The sequence below is a fragment of the Thermobia domestica genome, chromosome 16 (assembly GCF_964235325.1).
Source record: "Thermobia domestica chromosome 16, izTheDome1.hap1.1, whole genome shotgun sequence".
Classification (NCBI taxonomy): Eukaryota; Metazoa; Arthropoda; class Insecta; order Zygentoma; family Lepismatidae; genus Thermobia; species Thermobia domestica.
In genome coordinates, this window is record NC_137469.1 from 184140114 (window position 1) to 184164913 (window position 24800).

General features: G+C 35.7%; 1 protein-coding gene across 2 annotated transcripts in view; it reads right to left on the reverse strand.

The window, feature by feature from the left end:
• The window catches only part of LOC145673550 (putative ATP-dependent RNA helicase DDX60), a 113568-nt gene that overhangs the window by 48698 nt on the left and 40070 nt on the right, over positions 1-24800 (reverse strand). Inside the window, exons 4-6 of one of the 2 annotated variants that reach the window (XM_081743368.1) lie at positions 10448-10468; positions 2733-7075; positions 1462-1567 (exon numbers count right to left, since the gene is read on the reverse strand). In XM_081743368.1, coding sequence (XP_081599494.1) covers positions 1462-1567; positions 2733-7075; positions 10448-10468 — 4470 coding nt within the window. The remainder of the gene's footprint in view (positions 1-1461; positions 1568-2732; positions 7076-10447; positions 10469-24800) is intronic. The other variant, XM_081743369.1, reaches the window with a different exon arrangement.

The following is a 24800-nucleotide window of genomic DNA, read 5'->3' on the forward strand; positions in this document are numbered from 1 at the left end:
TCGTCATCTGTCGAGGATTTTCCGATCCGGAGAAACGCATCCAAGGTGTCTAATAAAATTCCAAAATTAAATTTCGTGACATTTCTTTACCAAACCATAAAATTTCGAAACACTCTTAAGAGTAAATTTGGGTGCGGATTAGGCCGAATTTTCATGCATGCGACAGAAGCGTGCATTTTGTGATTTGGTAGCGTCTAAAGCCGGCCATACACATTTTTGGTGGTAAATTTTGACGTTTTATAGAACAAAATTTTCCAATCTGTACTATATTTGTACACATAAAAAAAATCGTGACCCAAAAGCTAAATTTTGTGACTTTTTCTTGACTTTCATGACCGTTTTCTGATTTCGTGACTTTTTCATGACTTTCGTGACCGATAGACACCCTGGCATCATTCTAGACTGAAATACCAGCCCTGAATATGTGCGTACATTCACGTTGAACCGTGTTCGTGCATGTCTCTGCATGCGCCAAGTGTGGGACCATGTCTCTGCCTCGTCCCAAGAAGCATGTATCATTCCCAAGGTTGCATGAATTTCTCCTAGTGCTCATAGTCATCATTCCACTTACCACCTTAACTACGCATACGTCACGCTGATGACTATTTGCCTCTCTGGCTAACTGATGGCAGGCAAGGCAATATACCATAAACAAAGAAACAGACACAATACCATTTTGTTTTTAGTATAAAATTTCTCTTGCATTTCGTTCTCTCTTTCAAGAACACTGCTTATGTATTAAGAGCTTCAGATATTCTACTCGATCAGTTTACAAAATTAACAGCAGTTTTGGGTATGATGTTACTAAGCTGCATCAAAAAGTAAGGTGAATTTCCGATTCATTGAAAAACGTGCAGAGATTAATATCTGAAAATGTATCATGTTTAACACACAGTATCACACTAACACTCAACACACGAACCATTGCGGTCTAAGTATGCATTCCAATGTGACAACAAATCATCCATGCCCTTTCCAGATTCCTTAACCAGGTAAACCGTAGTCTGCTGTACCTCTTCCAGCGATCGAAACGTCACCCACAGACTCTTTCTTTAGGGTTTCTTTAAAGATATCTGATACCTTCTGCCTTGTTGCGCCCATAATTATTTTCCTACTACTTGCATTTTTCTTCTTGTTTTGATGCATACGTGTGCAGCCATGTTTAAAGAAAAAATAGAAAAAAAGGTATACCTCTGTTGATACTCTAATAACAAGAAACACTGCGGTGAACAAAGGTGCATATTATTACATTATTTGTGTCCGAAAAATATTGTTTTAAGACAATGTATCAAAGCATACTATCACAAGGATGCAAGTAAAGATCTTATTTCTTTAAATCATTAAAACCTTTAATGTGGTGAATTGTGATTAACAAATAGTCAATATTCCGATTTGAACAAAATTTTATAATGTTCACTTACACAAAAATTAAGAAAAAAGTTACGCAGAAAAAAAACATACCTGGATCATAAGTAACTGAGTCGAAAAACAGAAAAAATGCTGTATTTGTGGCTTCAATTCGGGATAGGTTTTGTATAGAAGACAATGGTTTAACATCGTGAGCGTTCTGGAAAAAAAATATTAGCAAGGTTTATTAGCAATGCACGAAAGACGTTACTACAGCTTGCTCCTATGTACATTTGAGCTCCTATGTATGCTCCTATAAACATCTTTGCAAGAAAAAATACTAAACAGAACTGTAAGTTCTTTCTATATCAATTTGCATGACGATTGGAAATTATGAAACAATAGCAGAAAATGACAATTATTATATCAAAATGAAAGGAGAAAAGTCTCAAGACTTGGAAGTAACTGATTTTAGATCACACTGTTCTCGATATAGGTGTGAACTCAATAATACACTTTTTTGATATCTTTAGATGACTATTGTAACTCTTCCACTCTTTTATACAAAACTCCTGTAACTAGCACAATACGCTTACCACGAAAAACCAAAATCTATTCAAACCCAACAAATTCTTTCCAAAGGGCTAATACAAATTCTATAGTTGAAAATAGTATTTTGGCAGACAATGTAATTAAGTAATAACATTAATCCACTCACACTTTTGGAAGAAAAAAAGATTGAGTCACTGAGAGTCGCAACTATCAAACATTAGTTTTTATTTTCTTCCAGTGCACTGAGTCACTCTGTTCCACACCTAATGCATAACAAGTAGCCGTGTCGTGTGTACACCACATGAAGGAACTTGGTAAGGTGTAATATTTTCTCATTATTTAAACCGGAAGTGGTAAGCTTATACCGCCTCTGGTTTTAATAGAGAGATTAGAGTCAAGATGGACTATATTCTTAGTCCTTCAGACTAATTCAAAAAATCACAATGACACGTGAATAAGACTGATCCATGGGAAACCACGTTTGAGAAAATAATATTAGGTCAAACTGAACTTATGCATTCTCTTGCAATAACTAAGAATTATTCTATTGAGGAAAAGTTATGGTTAGTTGGTCATTCTAGTGACATTATTATTATTATTATTATTATTATTATTATTATTATTATTATTATTATTATTATTATTATTATTATTATTATAACTTCTAAGGTATTAAATATTCAAATACGTCAATTCAGCCCAAAGCAAGATCAAATAAAATTCTGATTCCCAGCTTTTTAGTCGGACTGGATCAGACTTCAAAAATTTGGCCTATCCACATCACTGTGAAAAATTGTTACAAAAATTCAGCCCTAAATTTAAGTTTTTCTTACCTGGAAACCGCATCCTGCTGAGCTTCTTGTGATCGTTTGCCTTTGGACGACGCTTTACTTGCCAGAAGCATCACTCTTAATACTTGAGACACGGTGATCGGAAAGTTCCCTACGAGCATAGGGAGACGAGCAGTCACAAGTCTTTGCATTTTTCTCTTCGGAACCCCAAAGAAGATAACATTGCCAGCTAAATCGAAGCCTCTTCTTCCAGCTCTTCCTGACATCTGGTGGTACTCGAGAGAGTTAAGAAACGGGCTGTCTCCTGCAATAACAACTGTTTTACAAGGCATGTGGATGCCTAAGGCTAGTGTACCTGTAGCAAATACAACACCCAGAAACTTCATTCTGAAAAGCATCTCTACACTTCCCCTTTTCTTAGCAGGCAAGCCACCATGATGGTACGAAACACCTCTTTTCAGAGCAGCAATAAATGCTTTGGTATCGTCGTCTAATACTACTTCGAACTTCTTTCGACCATTCACTTCTCTGCTTCTAACCACTGTGAGTCTTTGCTCTATGAACTTTAAATCGTCTTTGTCAACAGCTCCAACCGCTCTCAAAGTACAAGAACTGATCATATCATCATCCATAAGTTTAATCCTTTCTAATGGAGGACGTTTATATTTTAGTTTCTCGTTCTTGAATGTTTTTTCCTCGTTTTCTTGTTTCTTCAATTTCTTTTCTTCTTCTTTTACTTTGTTTTGCTTCCTTTTATTCTCTTGCATGTCTCGAATATTAGATTCCTTCTCAACGTAGAAGTCAGTAACAACATCTGTCAATATTTCACAAAGATAACGATTGTAAGAAAAAATTAATGCTGGTAGCATATTTTCTCTTCGCAGTTTCTCAACAAGAAATAAAATCTCTTTGTTAATAAAATGAATATCACATGGCTCGTCCTGAGGCTCTGGTTTAACATCAGTCTCACCCCTAAGGACACTTAGAAGTTCTTGGAACTTATCTTCATGATTTTTGATCCACGTCAAAACTATTGGTTTCAGATGATTTTCATATTTCTTAACATCTGAGCGTGAAAGAAAAACAACTTCTGACGAATTTGAAAAATATATATCTGGATTCAAGCTTTGGATTTCATGGTTATCCGGCCATACAGAATTCATTGCGTCATATAACTGAAGAACCTCATTAGATGACAACGTTACATGCTTAGGTATTCCTGCATGTTGCTGGATAACAGTATTATTTAGCAAAGAATACGGATGCAAAGATTTAAACATCCGATTTTTTGAAGTTCCTTCACTATCCCTATCTTTATATACAGAGTACACGAACTTACTCAAATCGGCGTGCCTGTCTTTATGTATTACTAGTTTTACCACGTATGAAGAACTTGGTCTGCTACAATTATCTAACGCGTCTCTCTGCTTTTTGAATAATTCAGCTTCTTGTAACCAACAATGTAGATCCTCTGGATTACGAATTGTTGCCGACAATGCTAGAAAAGGACATCGAATCAACATCATTGTGCGTTCCCATACAGAACCCTCAGTCTGACCACCCAAACAATGAACTTCATCAAATATGATATAGCGTAATTTCTTCACCCAATCGTATCTGTGAGGCGACAGTAAAAGAATTTCTAGACATTCTGGAACTGTTACAAGTATTTGACTATTTAGTGTGTTTCTTCTGAAGTCCCTTGTAAATACACCATGCACATACATCCCGGGAGGCATTTTTTTGTTACTAAAACGTCCACAAACTGTTGCAGCCACTTGATTTACTAGAGCTTTCGTTGGTGATACATACACTACCACTCCATCATCACTTTCTCTTAGCACTTTCTCCATACAATAGTAAGAGGCGTAGGTCTTCCCCGAAGACGTAGGAGCAACTATCAGGGCGGACTGACGTTTGTCAATGACATCGAATAGCTCTCTTTGCCACGTATCTGGTATGAATTCCTTCACTCGTGGATCAGGATCTACTCTTACATCTCGATCCAATGCATACGACAAATACTTCAACTGGAAACGAATTGGAGACAAGTGCAAAGAACAAATACTTTGATTAGTACTCTTACATTTCGGGTTTAATAATTTCGCCATATCAGTAAAACCCAATTCACATAGATAATTCGCAATAACCGCTTTGTCTTGAGAGGTGAGAGCTGAATTATGATCTTTTAACAAATCTTTTAAGACGAGGAAAAGCTTCTCTGCTGCAGTTGTATCCCTTTCTGAAATTCTCGGATGGATTTCGCATTCCTCGTGCCACAAGGAATAGCATACAAAAGCCTTTTTCAAAAGAGCCTTTCTAATACAATCTTTTGTTTCAAGGGTCTTCAAAATGTTATCTACTTGTAAAAGTGCTCCTTTCATTTCATTTGATTTCATCAAATGTTCTACATTTTTCTCCAAATTATTGATCTTTTCCACTTCCTTCTTTTCCAGGGCTTCTTTCTTTTTCTGTTCATTCATTCGAATTATTTCCAACGCTTTTTTGCTCTGCTTTTGTTTCTCTTTCATTTTCGATTTCTCATCACGTGCCATTAGTGACTCTTGTTGCATTGGCTTCGCACCTAGGTTCACACCATATTTAAACATGAATCTGGAGAACTTTGAACGTTGCTTCTGAATGCACCGTCTTTGCCATTCATTAGTGCAGCCACTCACGCTGATAGATATGTCTTTGATCCTTACCAATTCATCACTTAGTAACCGTTTTGAATGCCAGTGGTAACGTTCAAGAAAATCTGTGTCACGAGTAACGTATTCTAAAAGTTTGGCATCCGTATGTTTTAAACTCACCAAGTAACCCGAGTTGAGGAAGTCTCCACCAAATTCTGTGTACAGACAACTACTACTAGGCAGAAGAAAATCATCTTCTATGCCAGCCTTTTCTCGGAAGTTTCGCTCTGGTTCATCTGCGTCCCACGCATCAGGCACAATGTCTACGTTCTCACTGGATTCCACTTCATTCTTCACTTGATTCAACGCAGGAAACGCGTCATCAACTTCTTCCGTGAGAGATTCTTCCGGAAGTGATTTCAAAGTACGTTCAAGAAATTTTCTGAATGATTTAGGTGCTTTATTTTCCTTGGTTTTAACCAAAATTTTCTTAGTTGTACTAAGATTAAAAGGACGTTCAGTACCACATAGAATTTTACGTGATAAAACAGGATATTTTTGTATTTCCTTGCCACGTAACCTGGCAAGTTCTTCCGTAAGATTTTCATACGTAATTTTGTTCTCTTCTTCCAGGATGTTTTGTTTGTCAAAAAACCTGAGTTCTAAAACAGAAAGAAAATAAATAAAAAATAATCCATGCCACATGTCACCAATTGCATTCATTTCATCTTCACGGAACAACTCGGCTTCGTGAAGGCACAACAGAACATCAGTCATACAAGCTTGTATTTGAATTATAAACTGATCAAGAGTTGCCGGTAACTCTGCCTGAATGAGCTTTACTCCACGATATTTTAAAGGGAAAGTTTCAATTAAGCTTGAACAAGCAATGAACACTCGCACCAAATCCAAGTTTTCTTCACCATAGTTATCAAGATATAAGACTGAACTTAACACTGTTACTGTTTTCCTCATTCCATTTACTTTAAGTAACCGATGTAATTCAAGAATTCTATCCTTGTGACTGCAATTACTTCTACGCTCATCAAAGAGAGATTTATGCTGGCTGGCTAAATTACAGAAAATACTTCGAATTTTTTCAATATACTTCATCAAAAACAAATTACGTTCACTGGACATGTGATGACCTTTTAGATCAGATACACCTGGATGTAAACCATCTATATCAACGCAGTTTAAATGACACGTTATCAACGCACAGAGCAAACTCTCAAGAAGCAAACAACCAACATCTGCATGACGATATTCACTCTCGACCTTCATCAGCATGAATGTGGGTTTGAAATGATTAATATGAAACAAAAATTCACTGTCCCACATTCCGTCAAAAGCATACACTTCAAACGATGTGTTGTACTTGAAATGAAGCATAATAGCCACTCTGGCAAGCATTACAGACGGTTCATTTCTCCAGAGGTTCTCCCAAGTTCTGAAGAAAATCAAATGAAATACACCACCTTTCCTGACAAACAGCTGCAACTTCCTTTCACAGAGATAAATTACATGCAGCAACTGACCACCAAAATTACGATTATAGTTCTTATCATTGAATGCATCCAGCAACAAGGAATCTCCATCGACTAGAAATATCTCACTATCTGAAAATTCATTTGTTATATCCAAGAAATGCGGTTCTACGCATTTACTGTATAAATACTTCAATTCCAACCAAGTCAAAATAGATGGCCTCTTCGACGAACAACCTTTTGTGGTTTGTTGTTCATCTGCATTCTGAAAGAGAGTAATTTCGATAAGCATTTCATTCATATCTCCTTAAAAATCCAAACTTCATTAAAATTTTAAAAGTATGCATCGTGCAGAACGTTATTTACAAACTAACTAGACGTGAACTATCTAGAATTTGTGTTACAACACATTAGTAATAATCTGTACATATTGTATGCCTTACTTGATTATTATTGGAAACTTACTTGTTTTCCAGAGTCAAGGTCTTACATAATCAGAGTTGCGAACAAACACTTTAAAACCACCCTATATGTGTACAAAGACCCAATTCTCAATATTGATAAAAGCGAACTTCAAACAATTTCACACGAAATCACTGAGAATTTCAAATGGAAAAAATATAGGCAATAACAAACGTTTTATATTTACAATTCACAGCAAAACAAGAATAAACAACAGTATTTACTATATCAACGGCATTTAGCAACTTTCATATTATATTTGGTTACCATAAGCTTAACTGGCAATATTGTATTACTTAGTTACTTCTACCCTACATGTTGGATATTTTTATACATAGCTCCTGATTCTTTGCACATTTTTGTTCTACGAAAAGTTTTTTTCAATTGTAAACTCACTACTCATGTAAAATGATTCCTTTCCTGTCAACAAACTCGTTGAAGAAATTCGAAATATCGGTTAAGAAACAGAAGTAGACATTCATAAGACATACAACATGTAAAATGTGGTCCACTTTTAAAACTGACTTCTTTAACTCTTTTAGGTTCTGGCCTTTTTTCAGATTAATTATAGATTTTCAGTCAAGCCGCTACAGCATCATCCCTATTTATCTTAAGATCATGGTTCATACTTTTTTTTTTTTTTTTTTTATAACAACAGAGCACCCTTCTAAACGGTACCATTCACATTTCCCTATCATGTCTCTGAGGCGGGAAATTTCGAGAGAAATCGGTATATTCCTGATTTTTTTTTTTAATTTTGAGCCCCTCTGGACCCCCTCCCCCTCCTGTGTTAACGTAGAGATTCCGAAAATCAACTGAAAAATACTAAGAAATGTGTGTACAAAATTTCAAGCTTCTAATCTCGAATAGTAAGGGCGGGGAAAATATTTACAAATGATCCCCACAATGACCCAGATTACTGCAAAAGAAAAACCTGATTTCAGATTTTAAAAATTCCTGGGACATCCCTATTTAATCCTAAGGTCATGTTTGGTACCTCATTTTCTTCAGAATAGAATAGCCTTTCAAACGGTACTATTCACATGTCTCCATCATGTATCTGGTGCGTGAAAATCGCGCAAAAAGGATTTTTTGGTAAAAAAAAAAATAATAATAATAACCCTTTTCTTTACCTTTTTGCCCCTCTGGACACCCCTGTGTTAACCCAGAGATCTTAAAAAAATCTGATAAATACTGCTCGGTGGACTGAATGTTTGTGCAAAATTTCAATCTTCTAGGTGCAAAAGTAAGCCCGCCAAAAAAATAAAAATAGGCCTAACGAAAAAATATTTTTTTAAAAAAGTTATGACGTCATCACCCCGTATGTCTCGGCGCAAAAAGGTGTGAAACAATACTAACATGTTCTACAATGCCTCTATGCCTGAAAAAAAAAAGAAGTATAAAGCTTTATTGTACGTTTTTAATGAAATAATGAAGACACTACTTTAGTACCTGAAAATAGGTATTAGAACCTAAAAGAATCTTCACCAATTTGTACGCTAAGAGTCTAGCGATGTCTTTACAATAAAAAACCTAACAACTTTACACGAAATCACACATCACACACACACACACACACACACACAAACTGAACATATAAGTAATAGGAAGAAAAATGATTAATAATAATAATAATAATAATAATAATAATAAACAATTCTCTTTATTCTCTTACTTTCCGAACATTGCAGCCTACTGTTCTCAAATACAACTCCTCCTTCCCAACGCTACGTTCAAGGAAAAGTTTGGGAAAAAATACCTCCTAGACTAAATATATATTTGGAAGGAAGAAATGAAATGAAGTCTTTGTTTTACGTCCCACGATTATGCCGGCTAGGCTAAAGGAGACGGCAATGATGAAAAATTAATGAAATGGTGGAATGAAGAAAGTAAGAGGAAACGGGAGAACCCCAAGAAAATCCAAGTACATGGTGTTTGGCCACCATAAAGTTTACCTGGCGCGGGCTGGAATCGAACCAAGGATCCCATGCACCGGACGTGAACGCTCTACCACTGAGTCACCGCAGCCCCTTATAAGGGAGATAGTTTGGGTGTATATGTCAAACTGCATGTGCCAGCAATTAGAATTAGAAACATTCGGATCAAATATCATAGTTCGGGCGCTAACAACAAGTTCATTTGATTCTACCAATTGGTATAGAGTTTCGTCCGCACTGTTAAGTGTTCTTACAGGATTATAGCTAGTATCTACATGACAAGCCTTCTGTTTCATACCTCTTTGCTTCGTGATATTCGGAATTGTTTGGTCCCATTTTCACGACAAAATCTCTTAACACTAAAAGGGACAAACAAGGGTGGACAAGGGTGGACAAACAACATATACTCTCTTGACAAAATCTCTTACAAATGCTGTAACTATGAAATAGAAATACGCAAAAGAGGGAAATACGATTTCAAACTGTGCTTCGTACATAACAATAATAATAATAATAATAATAATAATAATAATAATAATAATAATAATAATAATAATAATAATAATAATAATAATTTATTAGACAGCACACATAGCCACTAGTGCGCCCAAACAGCAGGGACATAATACACGTAACCCTACATATACAACAGTCGTAGATTATATTTAACAGGAGGCAAAATACACCAGCAACACAAGGTATACATGCAATCGATATCGTAAAATAATAATAATAATAATAATAATAATAATAATAATAATAATAATAATAATAATAATAATAATAATAATAAAACGAACATACAAAAAAAGTAAAAAGATTACATATGACATGTAAATAAAGACTCGTAACTAAAATAAAAGGGAAAAAGTGCAGTATCAGAAAAGAAAAAAGCTTAAACTTAGAAGAAAAGAAAAGATAATAAGAAACTAAAAGATACATGACTAAAATACAAACTAGTAACATTTAAGGAAAACCTTTCAAATGCACCTCATTAAATTAAATAAATAAACATTATAGGTCTTTTAGTAATTCCATAAGTTCTGAACGAACTTCAGCAAAGTTAGCCTGAAAAATATCTACAACAGAATAATATTTGTTTGCAGTATCTATAGTTTTATAAATAGAACATTTCAAAGTAGAAACATTCGAAACAAAATAATAATAATAATGGATGTTGAAATTTTTAAAAAATCTTGAATACATTCTTCGGAAAATTATGCGTTCATTTTATTTACATGGCAAACGCACAGTGAAATCTACAAAAGAAAGGATAAATATCTTTGCCACGTCACATTGTAAGAAAAACTATATCTTGCACGATGCTGGAATACATATACCCTACACAATTGTAAGATGTATTTTATAACATCTTAGTTACAAGCCTGCTTTTCCTCCTCATTGTTTTCATTATATATATACGAGGAAGAGCCCAAAAGAAACCAGACTTTCGTTCTAAAAAAAATAATTTATTCGATTTTTTACAAAATTCTTTCAGTCTCCTTCAAGGTACTCTCCATTAAATGCGATTCATTTCTCCCATCTTCTTTCCCACTGTTTGAAGCACCTCTGGAACTCTGGAACTTTTATATCGTCCAATGCGCTCTGCGAAGTTCTTTTTACAGCCTCTACACCATTTAAACATTTTCCTTTTAGATTTTGTTTAATTCTCGGAAAATGTCATCATGTTGGTCAAACAGTTTGGATCACTTTCAATCTGATTTTTCAACTCCTGGCTCAAATTCAGATGAATCATTTGATCCTGTGTGAGCAGGCGAGAAACAAACTTAGCGGCAACATGTCTCATTTGCAAAACCTCCCGCTGGCACGAGCTCCAACTCACTCCTGTCTGTTTTGAAATATCATCGATCATGAAACGACGATCCTTGCTGATTTTGGGGCAGATTTGTTCGATATTTTCGTCGTTTCGAAATGATAAAGAGCACCAAGTACAAGCACGATCTTCAACACTCATCTGACCATACTTAAAACGCCCAAACGACTCAAAAAATTGTGTACGGTTCATAGTATACTTCTTGAAAGCCTGTTGAAGCATTTGGTACGTTTTCGTTTCCGATTTTCCAAGTAGGAACAGGGTGTCTACAAATGTTCATTTTCAAATTCCAGGTTTTATCAAGGTTTTCAAGCTTTATTTTTCTTTTTTTTTTTTCCAGGTCTATTCAGTACAGTGACATTTATTGTAACACGTATAAGTTAATGCAATTTTATATAGTTCTTAACAAAAACTGGTAATAATTAGGGAATGCATATGGCAAGTGATAGTTTCTTTAAGTGACAAGATGAAAAGAAAAAACTGTCTGAAATCTAGGTTCTCAAAACATTTTACACAAGACAAAACATTTTACAAATAGCCCCTATCAGAAGGCCAGTTGAGAAAAATGTGCAGTAGCTTTAAATATCCTAATGTAGCAATACCGTACAGTGGTGAACCTTAATTAAACCGACAAACTTCAGGAAATGATTCTCGGCACCCAAACAAGAACTCTTCTCCAAGACGCGTAGTTTCCGAGCTAAAAGGCGCCGAAAGTGTGGAAAAATGAACTTCCGACGCATATATTTCTAAAATTATCCAAAGTAGAGAGTGCTGCTTAAGATCTCACAAAGGAAATCATATGTTCAGAACAGATAAGACTTCCTTAAAGAGATATTAAGCTGCACTCTCTACGTTGGATAGGTTTGTAAATGTAGGACTCGGAAGTTCATTTTTCCACACTTTCGGCACCTTGTAGCTCCAAAACTATGTACCGTGGAGAAAAGTTAGAGGAATTTTCTTCTTGTTTCGGGCTCGAGAATCACCTCCCGAAGTTTATCGATTTAGTTAAGGTTCACCCTGTATAATAGTAAATTTCCGTCGAAAACATTACTTCAAATAAACTAATATTATAGTAGTAGCACGTGAGTGTTGATGAACAATGACAAAAATGGCGGCAAAATAGCTTACTCACCGCTAAGTTATGGGATAAAATACCACAAGTGTATTTTACTATAAGCGCTCCCCTTTAAAGTACTCTTGTGGTATTTTATGCTAAGTACTGGTAAAACTTAGCGGTGAGTAAGCTATTTTCCCGCCATTTTTGTCAAACTAGTATTAGTTTAGAAGTAAAAAGAACATGATCATATATAATACAAATTCTTAACGCAAAGTAGTTCATATTGTTAAACGTTACTGCACATTCTTCTTGGATGGGGATTGGTCATCAGTTATATTTTATTTAAAAATGTACTGTAACATGAAAGTTTAAAAATCTGAAAATGTTATGGAACGACGCACATTATATAAACAAATATAGGAAACAACTTTCACAGTGAACATTTTTTGACATTTAACTTCTGGAGTTCAACATCTCTTTTTACTTTTTCCCGAGTTCAAAATCCCCCCTTTTAACTTTTTTGCCTGCTTTTCCAACGTATCTACTTCTGCTTCGGCGTCAGTTAGTATTATTTTCTTCGTTAATTCCAACTCTTTTATTTTCTTCCTAATATCTTTCTTTTCTCGAGCTGCTCTGTCTTCTTTTTCACCGCGGTTTTACAGATATTCATTTCTTCTGCTTGATGCATTCCTCATATACTGAACCATGCTCTTTGTGATATTCATATTACGTATGTCACCAGCAACACGCACAGCAACCAACACACTTCTCTGGACAATCAAGCACTCCTCTTGGAGATTTTCAACAATGCACTCTTTGTTAATGGAGAAACTCCTTTCCACTGCTGCGTTGCTATGGAAAAGTACACATATCTTATGCATGAATGTTTTAAACGCATTGGAGACACCTTATTTACTTAAAAGTTAATGGAGAAAAACGTCTAATCTGTCATTTTTGTAACTAAAATTTGACAGTTTTCGTGCTATATCTTGGTCTGAACAAAATCTTAAATATTCCAAATTCACCATATCAGCATTCACTCCTTTAAGCGATGTAACCGCAGAAAAACCAACATCAACTAGATTAAGTTTTTTTAAGATGTCCTTATCAAAAACATCTATTGAGGTCAGTTTTCTTGAAGTTTTAGCTACTTTTAAGACATCATCTTTCACAAAGCGGCTTAACAAACTACGAATTAACGTGTTTAGGTCATTTCATAGAAACGGTAGTAATGGGCTGTCTGTCTGGTACTTAGTGAGGAATTCTTCTAGTTCTACAGATGGACTGAACGAACCCTAATCTAGCAGGCAACAGTACATCAGAGATGTGGGCTTTTACTTTAGAGAAGTTTGATGTTTCAGGAGGTTTTGTTTTCACTGCATCAACATAAACTTTTAAGGCAGGAATCATAGTTATGGCACGGTTGATAACTTTAGAATTCTCCACCCACCTAATAGAACAAAATTTAAGAGGGAAAACTGCTGTTTCAGATGCTGCCATGAAATCTGTTCTTCTTGAAGGGAAGTCCTTGAATAAATAATCTTGTCACATTCCAACCAAAAACTCTCAAAAACTCTTGTCACATTCCAACCAGCTTTGGTATGCGCAATTTTAAAAGCCCCATTAACAATATGTAAAGAGCATGTTCCTGTCTCCAAAAGCTGTAGACCTTCACCATTTTCTTCACTCAGATAGGCCTTCAAATCACTCAGAAATTTCAAATTAAGTTGGGACCATTAAGAGAAACCTGAAGTAACTTACAAAAATCGAGACCCTTGTCCTTGAAAGTATTTATAAATGCACTTAACAAATTCTGGGCAGTAGCATGTCCGAGGAATACTGATGTTAAATAACGTGTTAAAACTTTATTTTCGTCACTGTGCCAGAAACGAACTACTAAGTCCATTTGATTTTTCTGTGAGATAGTGTTTAGGCTTTCGTCGAACGATACTGCAAAAAATTCACAATTTTGCAGTTCACGAAGTAACGTTTGTTGGAAATATGGACCCAATCCAAAACTGATGACATAACCTAGTTTGTCTTGTATAACTGCATATTTTTAGCGACTTCACACTCAGGAAACAAATCCGTTGCACTCGCTTGGCTTCTGGCCGATGCATGACGTAACTTTGTGTAATGTCCAGATTATTTCTGCTTTCGTCACTTGATCTTTGATAAGATAACTCTTTATTACACCACTAGTTTTTGCTGGGCTTTCATTTTTCTCCTGAACAACTGGAATAGATGATGTGCCAGTCACTGAACTGGAAGACGCTGTAGAATTTTTTGTACAGGAAGGCTCCTTGTTAACATTGCTTGAGAACTTTACAATCGAACATTGTGTATTAAGAGCTTTAACAGCTATTTGATGTTTCTTTCCTTTTTCATGAGATTTCAATGATCCAGCTCCCATATTTGAAATGAATAGTCTTACTGTCAAAATCAGTTCTGCAGAGTTTACAACCTGCTTTAAATGGATCGTTGGACCTAATAACCCATTTCCACTGACCTTTCACGAGTCCTGGAATTTAGTTTTATTTTTCGCCATTTTAATGGCTGAAAAATAAAACGTTAATTGTTAGTGTGTAACAGGATTTATTGCAAGACTAGTAAAATGTTAACCTAAATACAAAAAGTGATTCCGTTAAGATGTGGGCAATTTTACTTTTTTCCGGTGATAGACCTTTCTGCTACCGGGAATGGCGTTCACTGCGACATCCGCGGGCTTGGACTCCCGTTAAAAAGCTTCGGCACAGGAGTATAAGCGGAATGTTGTTCCAGACCTGTCTACTACTCTTGCTACAGAAACATGTAAACCAATGTCTTCACAAAGCAGCAAATAAGCTTGATTCATGCTATGCAAATAAGCAGCAACTACAGAGAAAGCTTCTAGCTTGTATGCCAGTATTCCCTCAGTGTAAGACACAAACTTAATAGATCATGAAATTTAACTTTTTCAATTACCTTACTCTCATCATCGGGGACTAATTTATCTCTTTTTATAGTCATTGTTATTCACAACAACCATGCCAAACAACTAAAATCTTATTTAGTCTCTTCTTGTACCCTCAACATACTTTTCAAAAACATTCACCGCCTGCACTCTGCTCACGTCTGTCTGTCTTTCTCAACTACATCTCCACTGAATAAGTTATTACTGGCTCTTAACTTATGCTGTAGTATATAACTTTCTTGCATTTTACAAAAATATACTTATTCCATACCAATCCCAAAAACAATATTTTAAAAGCAATTTTAAAATTTCCAGGTTCTTCGTCCAATTCCAGGCTATTTCCAGGTTTTCCAGATCCAAAAGTAAATTCCAGGCTAATTCCAGGTTTTCAAGGTTTTCCAGGTCAGTAGACACCCTGAGGAAGCAAACACACTCCTTGTTCCTTGGAATCTGCCATAACGATTTCGCAGGCGGCAAACGAGAACAGTTGAGAAAAACAATAATACGATCAAACGTTAACCTCCTACGCAGATGCCGCTTGGCCAACTGATCTGGGAAGGTCTCTATTAGACCCACCTAGCAGGAGAAATCTCTACTACGCCTAGGAACGGCAGCACTCTTTCAATCCGATATCTTTTGGGTCCCCCCTCGTATATACGAGGGGGAGTCCGAAAATAAGTTTCCGCAGGCGACTGTTGAGAGAGGTGGGGATGCAAGACCAAAAATAGCATGTGACATTGAATATCAGATGTACCTTTATTTTTCCACATAAGTACCACGTACATTGAGATATTTATCATACCGGTCTATAACCTTCAAAAACCTTTCCAGGAGAAATTGAGGGCTCTTCATACGAAAGAAGCGTCGTACAGCTTCTGTGACTTGAGCACTGCTTCCAAAGCGCCTGTCGCCGAGAGTCTTCTTCAAAGCCGAAAACAGATGGAAGTCACTGGGTGCGATATCAGGATTGTATCGTGAATGGGCAAGGCGTTCCCACGCAAGAGGAAACTTATTTTCGGACTCCCCCTCATACATATATACATATTATATACATTTTTAGTTGTTATTAATTATCATTACTGTTATTGGTATTATTATTATTAACTGGTAAATTCATTATTAACACTACAGCAAACATATTTATTGTTAAAATGTTCGGAAACTCAAAAATGGCCGTAAAACACAATCAAATGATGGTCAGGATTCCGTGGGTTTTCATTTTACAATAGACGGCACTACAATACGCCGTACTTCGTGTTTCGCTTGTTTGTAAGGATTGCTGGATGCTATACTAAGGAGATTTATCGTCTCTATGCCAATAGGAGCAAACACCCTCTCACAGACTTGACTTCAGTGAATATTCATACATCATGTCTATAGAAGCTTGTATCTGTGTCAGAACGGTAGCAATGAGGAAAAGTGTGGAGCATTATGTTTCTTAAACAAGTACTTCTAATGGATCAAAGTGATGTGGTAAAGAAGAGAAATGATATGTGCTAAAGCGAAATTTAAATAAATAGGTCATTATCTCCCTAAATTGTAACTAGCTATTGAAAAGTCGAAGTTGGTGAGTTAAGGAGTGGTTCCCAACCATTTTTGACTCACGGTACACTTTACGCAATGCCCATAAAATCGTGACACAGTTATTTGCTTTTTTATTAATAATAATATAAATCATAACATTGTAAGACAATAACTTTCTGTACAGTAGTGATATGTAATAATGAGCATTCTTCCTACCGCTCATACAGTCTGTCTCAAAAACTGGTTTTGACTATTGTTAGATGCTTCCTGATTTTTAAATTCTAAACTTTGGTGACACACCCGATGAAAATGACCGATACACCAGTGTGTTGCAGCACATCGTTTGAAAACCACCAAGTTAAATGTGTTAAGTTTATCAAATAGAAAGTGCTCCATTCAATCAGTTATTGTGCTAGTTATATTTAACCACGGGAATTCATATTAATTATAAGATTAACAGATTAGTTAAATTGTTTGCTAAATAAAGAAATGTTGGTAATAAATATTTAGTAGAAAAGAAATAGTGACCAAAGCTTTAACACACATTGTATTTTAAACTATAATGTGTTACAGTTTCGGATATCTAACACATCCTTCATCAGACACTATACAGAAACTATAGAACATAAATGAAGATACAAACATATGTATTGTCATTCTTATGAAAAAGTATAAATTCTATTGGCTGAAGCCTTCAGCCAATCTCGTAGGCCCCGTGTCCATTTTCCAACCAATCACGTGCCACCATTTTTGGTCCTTATAAGGGCCTTTGTCAATTTAATCTTCCTGCCTATAGTATCCAAAATTCTCTGAAATAATTCCTTAATAGGTAAGCCCCTTGTCAAGTTCATATGCTTAGCTCTTCCTACCTTCTTTAACCAATCTGCTTCTTTCCACTTCTTTATTATCATTTTCTTTTCTCTCTAATAATTCCGTTTTATTTCATGATTAGTCTCCTTAACACGTTTGTTCTTCCCCCTCACGTCATCTTTGTGTGTCCTCACGTCATAAAGATTATTATGAAAACTTTCTTTCCTTTAAAATGATTTTTTTTTTCAATCCACGCCGGGATCATCTTCAGCAATGGTTTTTGTTTCGTCGCCAGACCTTTCTCTTTAACATTTTCAGTTATGGTTTCTGATATACCAATGAAATAACGAATTTTACACATAGTATTCCGTAAACTTAATTTCTTCTAATTATTACCTATTAACTGTGACTGGAATTGTAAGTCTACTTACCATTGAAATGAAATTAAATCTTTCAGTTTCACGTCCCTTTACCCTAAGGGAGGTGATGATTAAAGCAAGTGAATGATGATGGAAGAATTGGTGGAGAAAACGGAAGCACTTCGAGAAAACCCAGGGATACCATGTTGTTCACCACAAACTTACTTGGCCGACCCCACGCACGAGAAGTAAGTGCTCTATCACTCTACTTAGTGAGTTCCTTCGTGCCTAAGCGGTTAGCGTACGCGCCTTTGGCCTGGGAGACCCGGGATCGATTCTTGGCGAGAGCTCATGTGGTTCGGATTCCACGTTAATCAATAGGTCCCGTCTCTTATAGCCTAGCTGCTGAAAGGAACGTTAAACTTCAAATAAATTCAGCACTTTACTAGTCTTCTGTGAAAGAACTAGTTGTTTCAACTGACGGTTATTAATGGAATTTCACAAATTGTCCCTTATTTGGTGATAGTGTAAAGTTGATTTTCACTTAAATTCACTTTTTGTGACCGTTGTAAACACTACATTCCACTCAAGAGATACTATTTGAATATACAACTCATGATGTTTAAACGTTAAGGGGCAAGTCTGAGTACAGTTATTTTGGAGTATTTAATAAGATCCATAGACACTTTTCATCATATATAGAGGGTGTTTAAAAAAGAATGACCTGATTTTAAAATTCCATATGTATTGATAAGAACATACTACAAAAATGGAATAAATCGGAAAATGCTCACAAAATCTTCAAGTTTTAACTATGCTATTACAAATGCTCTATGTGTCCACCAGTAGAAGCACGAACATCTGCCGAACGTTTGCCGAATTGTTTCCACCACTTCATCGGAATTTCGAGGCCGACCTGGACGCTTCCCTTTGCACAAGCATCCTGTCTCTTCAAATTGGCGATACCAACGACGAATGTTTTGGGTGCAGGCGGATCAATGCCAAAACGCCAACGAAAACCTCGATGGACCGCAATCATGACTCAGTCTTCGCAAACTGCAGCACACAAAACGCCTTCTGTTAAGCGGACGTCATCTTCTAATCAGGATACTTTTGTTTAAAACAAATTTTGTATACGTTTTAAACATTTTGTTTTCAACACACATGTTTATTTTCATTTTATTTTTGTAAAATATATATATATATATCAGAGGAAGAAAATAGTCAAAAAGTGCTCCCCATTCAGACGACTATTTTCTTCCCATGTGAATGTTTTGATTTCTCGTGGCTACAGCAGGTCAATATAGTGACCTACAATTTATTTTATCTCTTTTTCGCCCTTATTTTTAACGTATATTGTATTGTTTAAATGCTTCTCAGTTAACTTGCGAGAAAGTGTCATAGTCGAAGGTTGGACTACTTGTAGAACTGATATTAAAAAATAAATGAAATAATTATCATGGAAACAAATTTTTGTGTTGTATTCAGAAAACAAACAATGTTATTTGCTAAATTGCTGTTCTGAAATTAAAATATCGTAGGTATTCGTTGATACAGCATCTGTTGGTTGTCAGTCTCCGTACAACTTGGAATCGTTTAATATGAATTTTACGGGAAGAAAAAAGGACATCATTTGGAGCAAATTTACTAAAGTAACTCAAACTCCATCAGATAAGAAAACGACCATACGAGCTCGCTGCAAAAAGTGAAAGAAAGAAATGACTGTGACAAAACTGGAAACCTAAACAAATGGTAGAAGTGTTGATCCAAAAGTTGCGTCTGATGATTCTCACGCTAGTGATGTGGTTGAGATGCAACTAAGAACTTTAGGTAAAGATTAATTTTGTATCAACAATATGTTCTTTATTATAATTTATTCCGTCCCTATTCCCAACTTCAGTTCTAAATTTTCTTAAAAACTTTATGCCTTGGCATAGCTTGTATGAAGGAACCAGGCGAGAAAGCGCACGGTATGGCAGTCGCTTGCATAACTAACAATTAAAGCGTGATACTTATTGTAACATCAGTGCCGAACGTCAGTGTCTGGGACAATTTGATCCCAATTTATTCGTCTATCTGTATGTATGTCCACGCTAGAGGGCGAAATTTTCGGTCTTTCAACATTAAATTTTGAGAATAGAGGCACGAGACGTCGGAATTTGCTGTCTAGATTTTGAATGTGATCCGATGTAAAATTTAAAAATTAGTGGTTCGGATCTCACTTTAAACAAAAGCCTGTCTCATATAGCCTTACTACTGATGCAAGACTAATCAATCAAACTAAAACTAATTTTATGCGTTTCGAACAAACTTAGGTTGCAGGTTAAATTCGGCTCCAACTCAGTTTTTATAAAATATTTTTAGATATGGAGAGTTTAGAGTACAAGGGATACAAGTCCATTTTCAGAAAGGTTCACTCTTGCTCAGCAAACGCAGTATCTTTGTAGCCAAGAGTACGAAATAAATGAACAAAAGCCACATGAAAGGGTGTGGACTATAGTTTCATAGGATAGCCGCTAGACAAGGGCGTTAATGGAATGGGGGAGGAGGACTAATTTCCCCCTCCTTGCTCATAAATTTAAGATATTAACATGATATTGTGTACGCTGCAGCGTGGGAATGATTAGCAAGTCAAGCTCAGAATGCCAATCAATGATGCATAATTACGTTAAATAAATACACCGACAGAAAACGTCATATTTTCACAACCAGGAATCCGAGATGAAAGAAAGAAAAACTACATAAGATACAATCTAGAATTTTATATGACTGCTGCTATTTAGAGGTCATCCGCCCCCTACCCTAAATTTCAGATTTTGGGGGCAGTAATGCAGATTTAGAAACCTTTTGCTAAGCAAAGTTCAACAAAAAATTTGAAGTCCTTACACCGAATAAATACGGATTTTGATCAATTATAATCCATTTCCATTGGCCGTAAGGATCTACAGGCCTATATTGCTGTCTTGTATATTTTTTTGGCCCAAGGATTCCAAAGGTGGCTCTACTTTCGAGTTTCGGGCCTGCTTAAAATTCTGGAAATTGGACCTACGCAACCTTCCAGTTTTAATCATCTGTATGTTCTCCGTATTTATTCGGTGTAAGGATGTTAAGCTTGTTCTGTTGGACTTTACTGATCAAAAGATTTCTAAAAGTGACTTACCGCCCCCAAAATCTAAAATTCAGGGTGGAGATGGGAGCGGTTGCCCTCCTGTTTCGCTAACGTCCCTGTCTAACGGTTGCCATATGAAACTATCATACGGCCTTTCGCGTGGTTTTAGTTATATTTGTTTTGGATTCTTGACTGTGAAGATATTACGTTTTGAAATAGAATTCATTTGCTAAGCAAAACTGAACTTTATTGAAAATGGATTTGGATCTATTGTGCTCTGAACGTCCCAAATATTACCTTTCTTCACTAAATTATTGACTCAAAAAAACAACCAATTACATAGGCTTGCAGAAAATATTCTAAAGTTAGCACAACATGAAGTGTGCTTCAAACATTACTTTTCGAAAATTTATTATTTTAAAATAGTTTTATTAGCATCAGGTTCGAAATAGTAATCAAATTTTGCTTCAAAAATCTCGCCTCCACGAAACGCGAGCTTAACCCCTACAGGCATAACTAGAAAACTTTCAGAAGCAGTAATTCTGAAATGATTTGCTTTAGGGATAAAATAACCGCACAGCCGTATTTCTGGTAAAATTTTAGCCTTAAAACATGTAACATAATTTTCTTTTCATTTGAAATTTTGAATACCAAGCAAAGATATCCGCCATGATGCTTGATAACAGCATCTGATGTGTCAAACCACTTTCAAGTTTCATCATTCTCCCCCAACCCGTTCTCAACGCCCAAGGGTGGTGAGGACTTTTGTTTCACCATGTATGTTGATAGATTGTGTGAAATCTCTATAGTAGGTAGATTTTAAAATCTACCTAAAAAGCTTATTACAACCAAGAAAGTACTTACGAAAGTCACTAGCAAGACGATGTAATTAAAGGGGGGTCGTGATGTGAAATAAGTAGAGAATTACTAATCTATACTAAAATGTTGCAAGAGCAAAAAAAAAAAAAAAAAAAAAAAAAAAGCTTAATAAATACGTTATTACACGGTTTTCAAATGTGTTTAAAATCATGTTTTAAACTGTTCAAAATGTTTAAAACATTTTGAACACCTTTTTCATGTTTTAAACACATGTTTTGTATTTTTTCCAACCCCGCTTCTGACTGACTGCAAACTGAGAACACATATTGACTGCCATCTAACGGCAATTTTCTGAAACTCTAGGCCATGCGCCACTTAAACAACACTCATTTCCTTACCGGCACGTCTAATGCTCCGTAATTATTACCGTCCAAAATCAGGCTATTCTTTTTGAAACACATTGTATATCTCGGTCTATGATTTTTTTAAATCAAAACTATGAAAAAAAGTTCCTCAATACAACTTGTTGAAAGCTGATCAAAATAATGAGTAATTTGCACGATTCTAAGTTGCTGTTAATATATTTTCTCTGCGTTGTTAAAGGAGTTGGTAGAATTCACGATAGACAACACTACTGGCGTTTCCTTTTCGAGGGGAAGGGGGTCTTTTGAACTATTTTTGACTCGATAATCCATCCTGAAGCTAAAAGAGGAAACCTGCTAACGGTTCAAACGGAACGAAAGAACAAGCTTCGGATCAAAAATACTGCTCACAAACATTTATATGTATACAATAATAATAATAATAGCCACGAATTAAGATAAACAATTCTATGTAAACAAACTATAACCTTTCGTTTTCATGATACACTTATAATTAAAGCTTCATAATCTAGATAACAACACGCATACTCATTGATATCAGGTGCGTGTTAAAGTAGTGAAAGGAAAGTCCATCTCAATGTACACAAAGTTGATAATTTTGTATAGAATTTTTGACAAAGCAAATTCGAAATAACTAACTTCCTTTGAAGATGGGCGTGATTATTAGTATTTACGATTCTTATTAACAATTTCTTGGTTGTAATTCCGTAAGTTTTTTTAATTTAATTCTAACTCAATAGTGGCTCAAGAAAATGTATACACTGTTTAATTGTAACTCTCAAATAGACTGACGGAAACGTCTCATCTCTGGCAGTTGTTTGTTCTGTCATTACATTGCAATGTGTGGTGAAAAACATATTAGTTCATGTGTTCAAAGTGTTGACCGTTAGCATCAATACACTTGCAATGCCACCGAGCTACTCTATAAACTACCGACTGCACTGTCAAATTCGATAACTGCACAGGAACGTGCGATGGCTGCTTGTAGGTCATGCGACCTTTGAAGCTTTTGTCCATAAACAACATTCTTAACAGTCCTCCATAAGTATGGAGGAGAGGGGTCTGGGGGAACGTGGGGATACTCAACAAACCCTTTTCGATCTATCCATCGTTCGGGAAAATTTTCATTGATAAAACTGACTGAAACGATGGTAGTGGGGTCGGGCACCATCTTGTTGAGACCTCTCGTCCCCATAGAGGTTTCTGACGGCAGGCAAAATTTATGTCTCTAGCATCTGCAGATACTTCTCACTGGTAATTGTGCCGTTAAAGGAAAGTTGCCCAATCAAACCATGATAAGACAACACACATTACACATCCACTGCTTTGTACATGTAGATTTCTCGATTTACAGCGAACCAGTAGACACAATGTGTCGTTTTACCATGTATGTGAGTTTCAATGTGGACTCATCAGACCACACGATATCTTTGTAAACGTATCGCGTTGTCCACCATATCTTAAAACATGATCTAGGCTATTCTCGCTTACTGCGAGTATACTTCATGGGCATATTATCTCACAGTCTTCTGTAGTGAGCGAGTGAAATATTCTCACAATTATGCAATCCACAATTAAACAATCTTGCTAAAACCTTAAAATAGGTTTGCAATCTACCTTAAACGTGACCGGTTTTGTGACGTAAAAGGCAGTTAGAAACTTTTGGAGGCATGTCGAACGGAGACCTCTTGTCTGGGTCGCGAACCCCAAACAATTCTCACACATGAAAACTACTGAATGGCCTTAACATCCACCTAGTTCCTCCAAGAAGTAATTTAAATTAATGCAAGTCTTGGGGGCGTAGATAGCGTAGCTCAAAATTAATTAGAAACATGGGAGTAGAATTCCAAAGATAAAATTCGATAACAGAAATAATTTAGAATAAGAATTTAATGAACTGATCTTGAATGACTGAATAACTACAGAGCATGATGTGGACTGGTATGACTTAAAGACTAGAGAAGACAATGCATAATCACTTACTTTTGGTAACGATAACGAGCAGAACCTCTGATGGACAGAATGACGGAGTGACAAAACTAATTATGAATAATTTGACTCGCAGAGTTTCGACGTCAAAATAGAAGTTCTCATACCCGGAAGAGAATCCGGTAGTATTTATATGATTTTTCCGTCATGTCAACATTCTTGCACATTCTTTCTGAGTCTTCCTAGTTCTAGAAGTCATAGCCGGTCATTTGCATTGTAGAAGTCAAGGAAGTCTAAATTTTCCATTGGATTATGAATCCTAAAGAATATTCAAACTGCCTCCACTTCATACATTGCCTGTTTTATACACATTTTACAATTCAATTAAATATTTTGTTTCATTACATTGTGGTACACAATAATCTGTACATTTATTGAGCTACTCGATTTATTTCCCTAATCTGTCTGTTTCTATGCTTTACATACTTCTTGAAAATTGTGTACCTTACCTTATTTCAAACTTTCTTAATTATTAATTTCGATATTTTGATGTTTATAGATTACTTTAGTTCTGCAAAATAATGCACCAGCAAGTTTTCCAGATGTATGTACTATAAAAATTTTTTTAGAACCTGAAATTTTTACGAACAATTTTGTAAATTTTTGAATTTTATCTTTGAAGGTAAAATTATTTTACTTTACTTTGGAACATTACAACTTTACTTTGCAGCTTGTATTCCTCTTTGTAAAATTTCTCCAAGAAAGAAAAAAAAGAGAACTTTAGTCTGGACACTGGAACAGCTGATTAGTTATT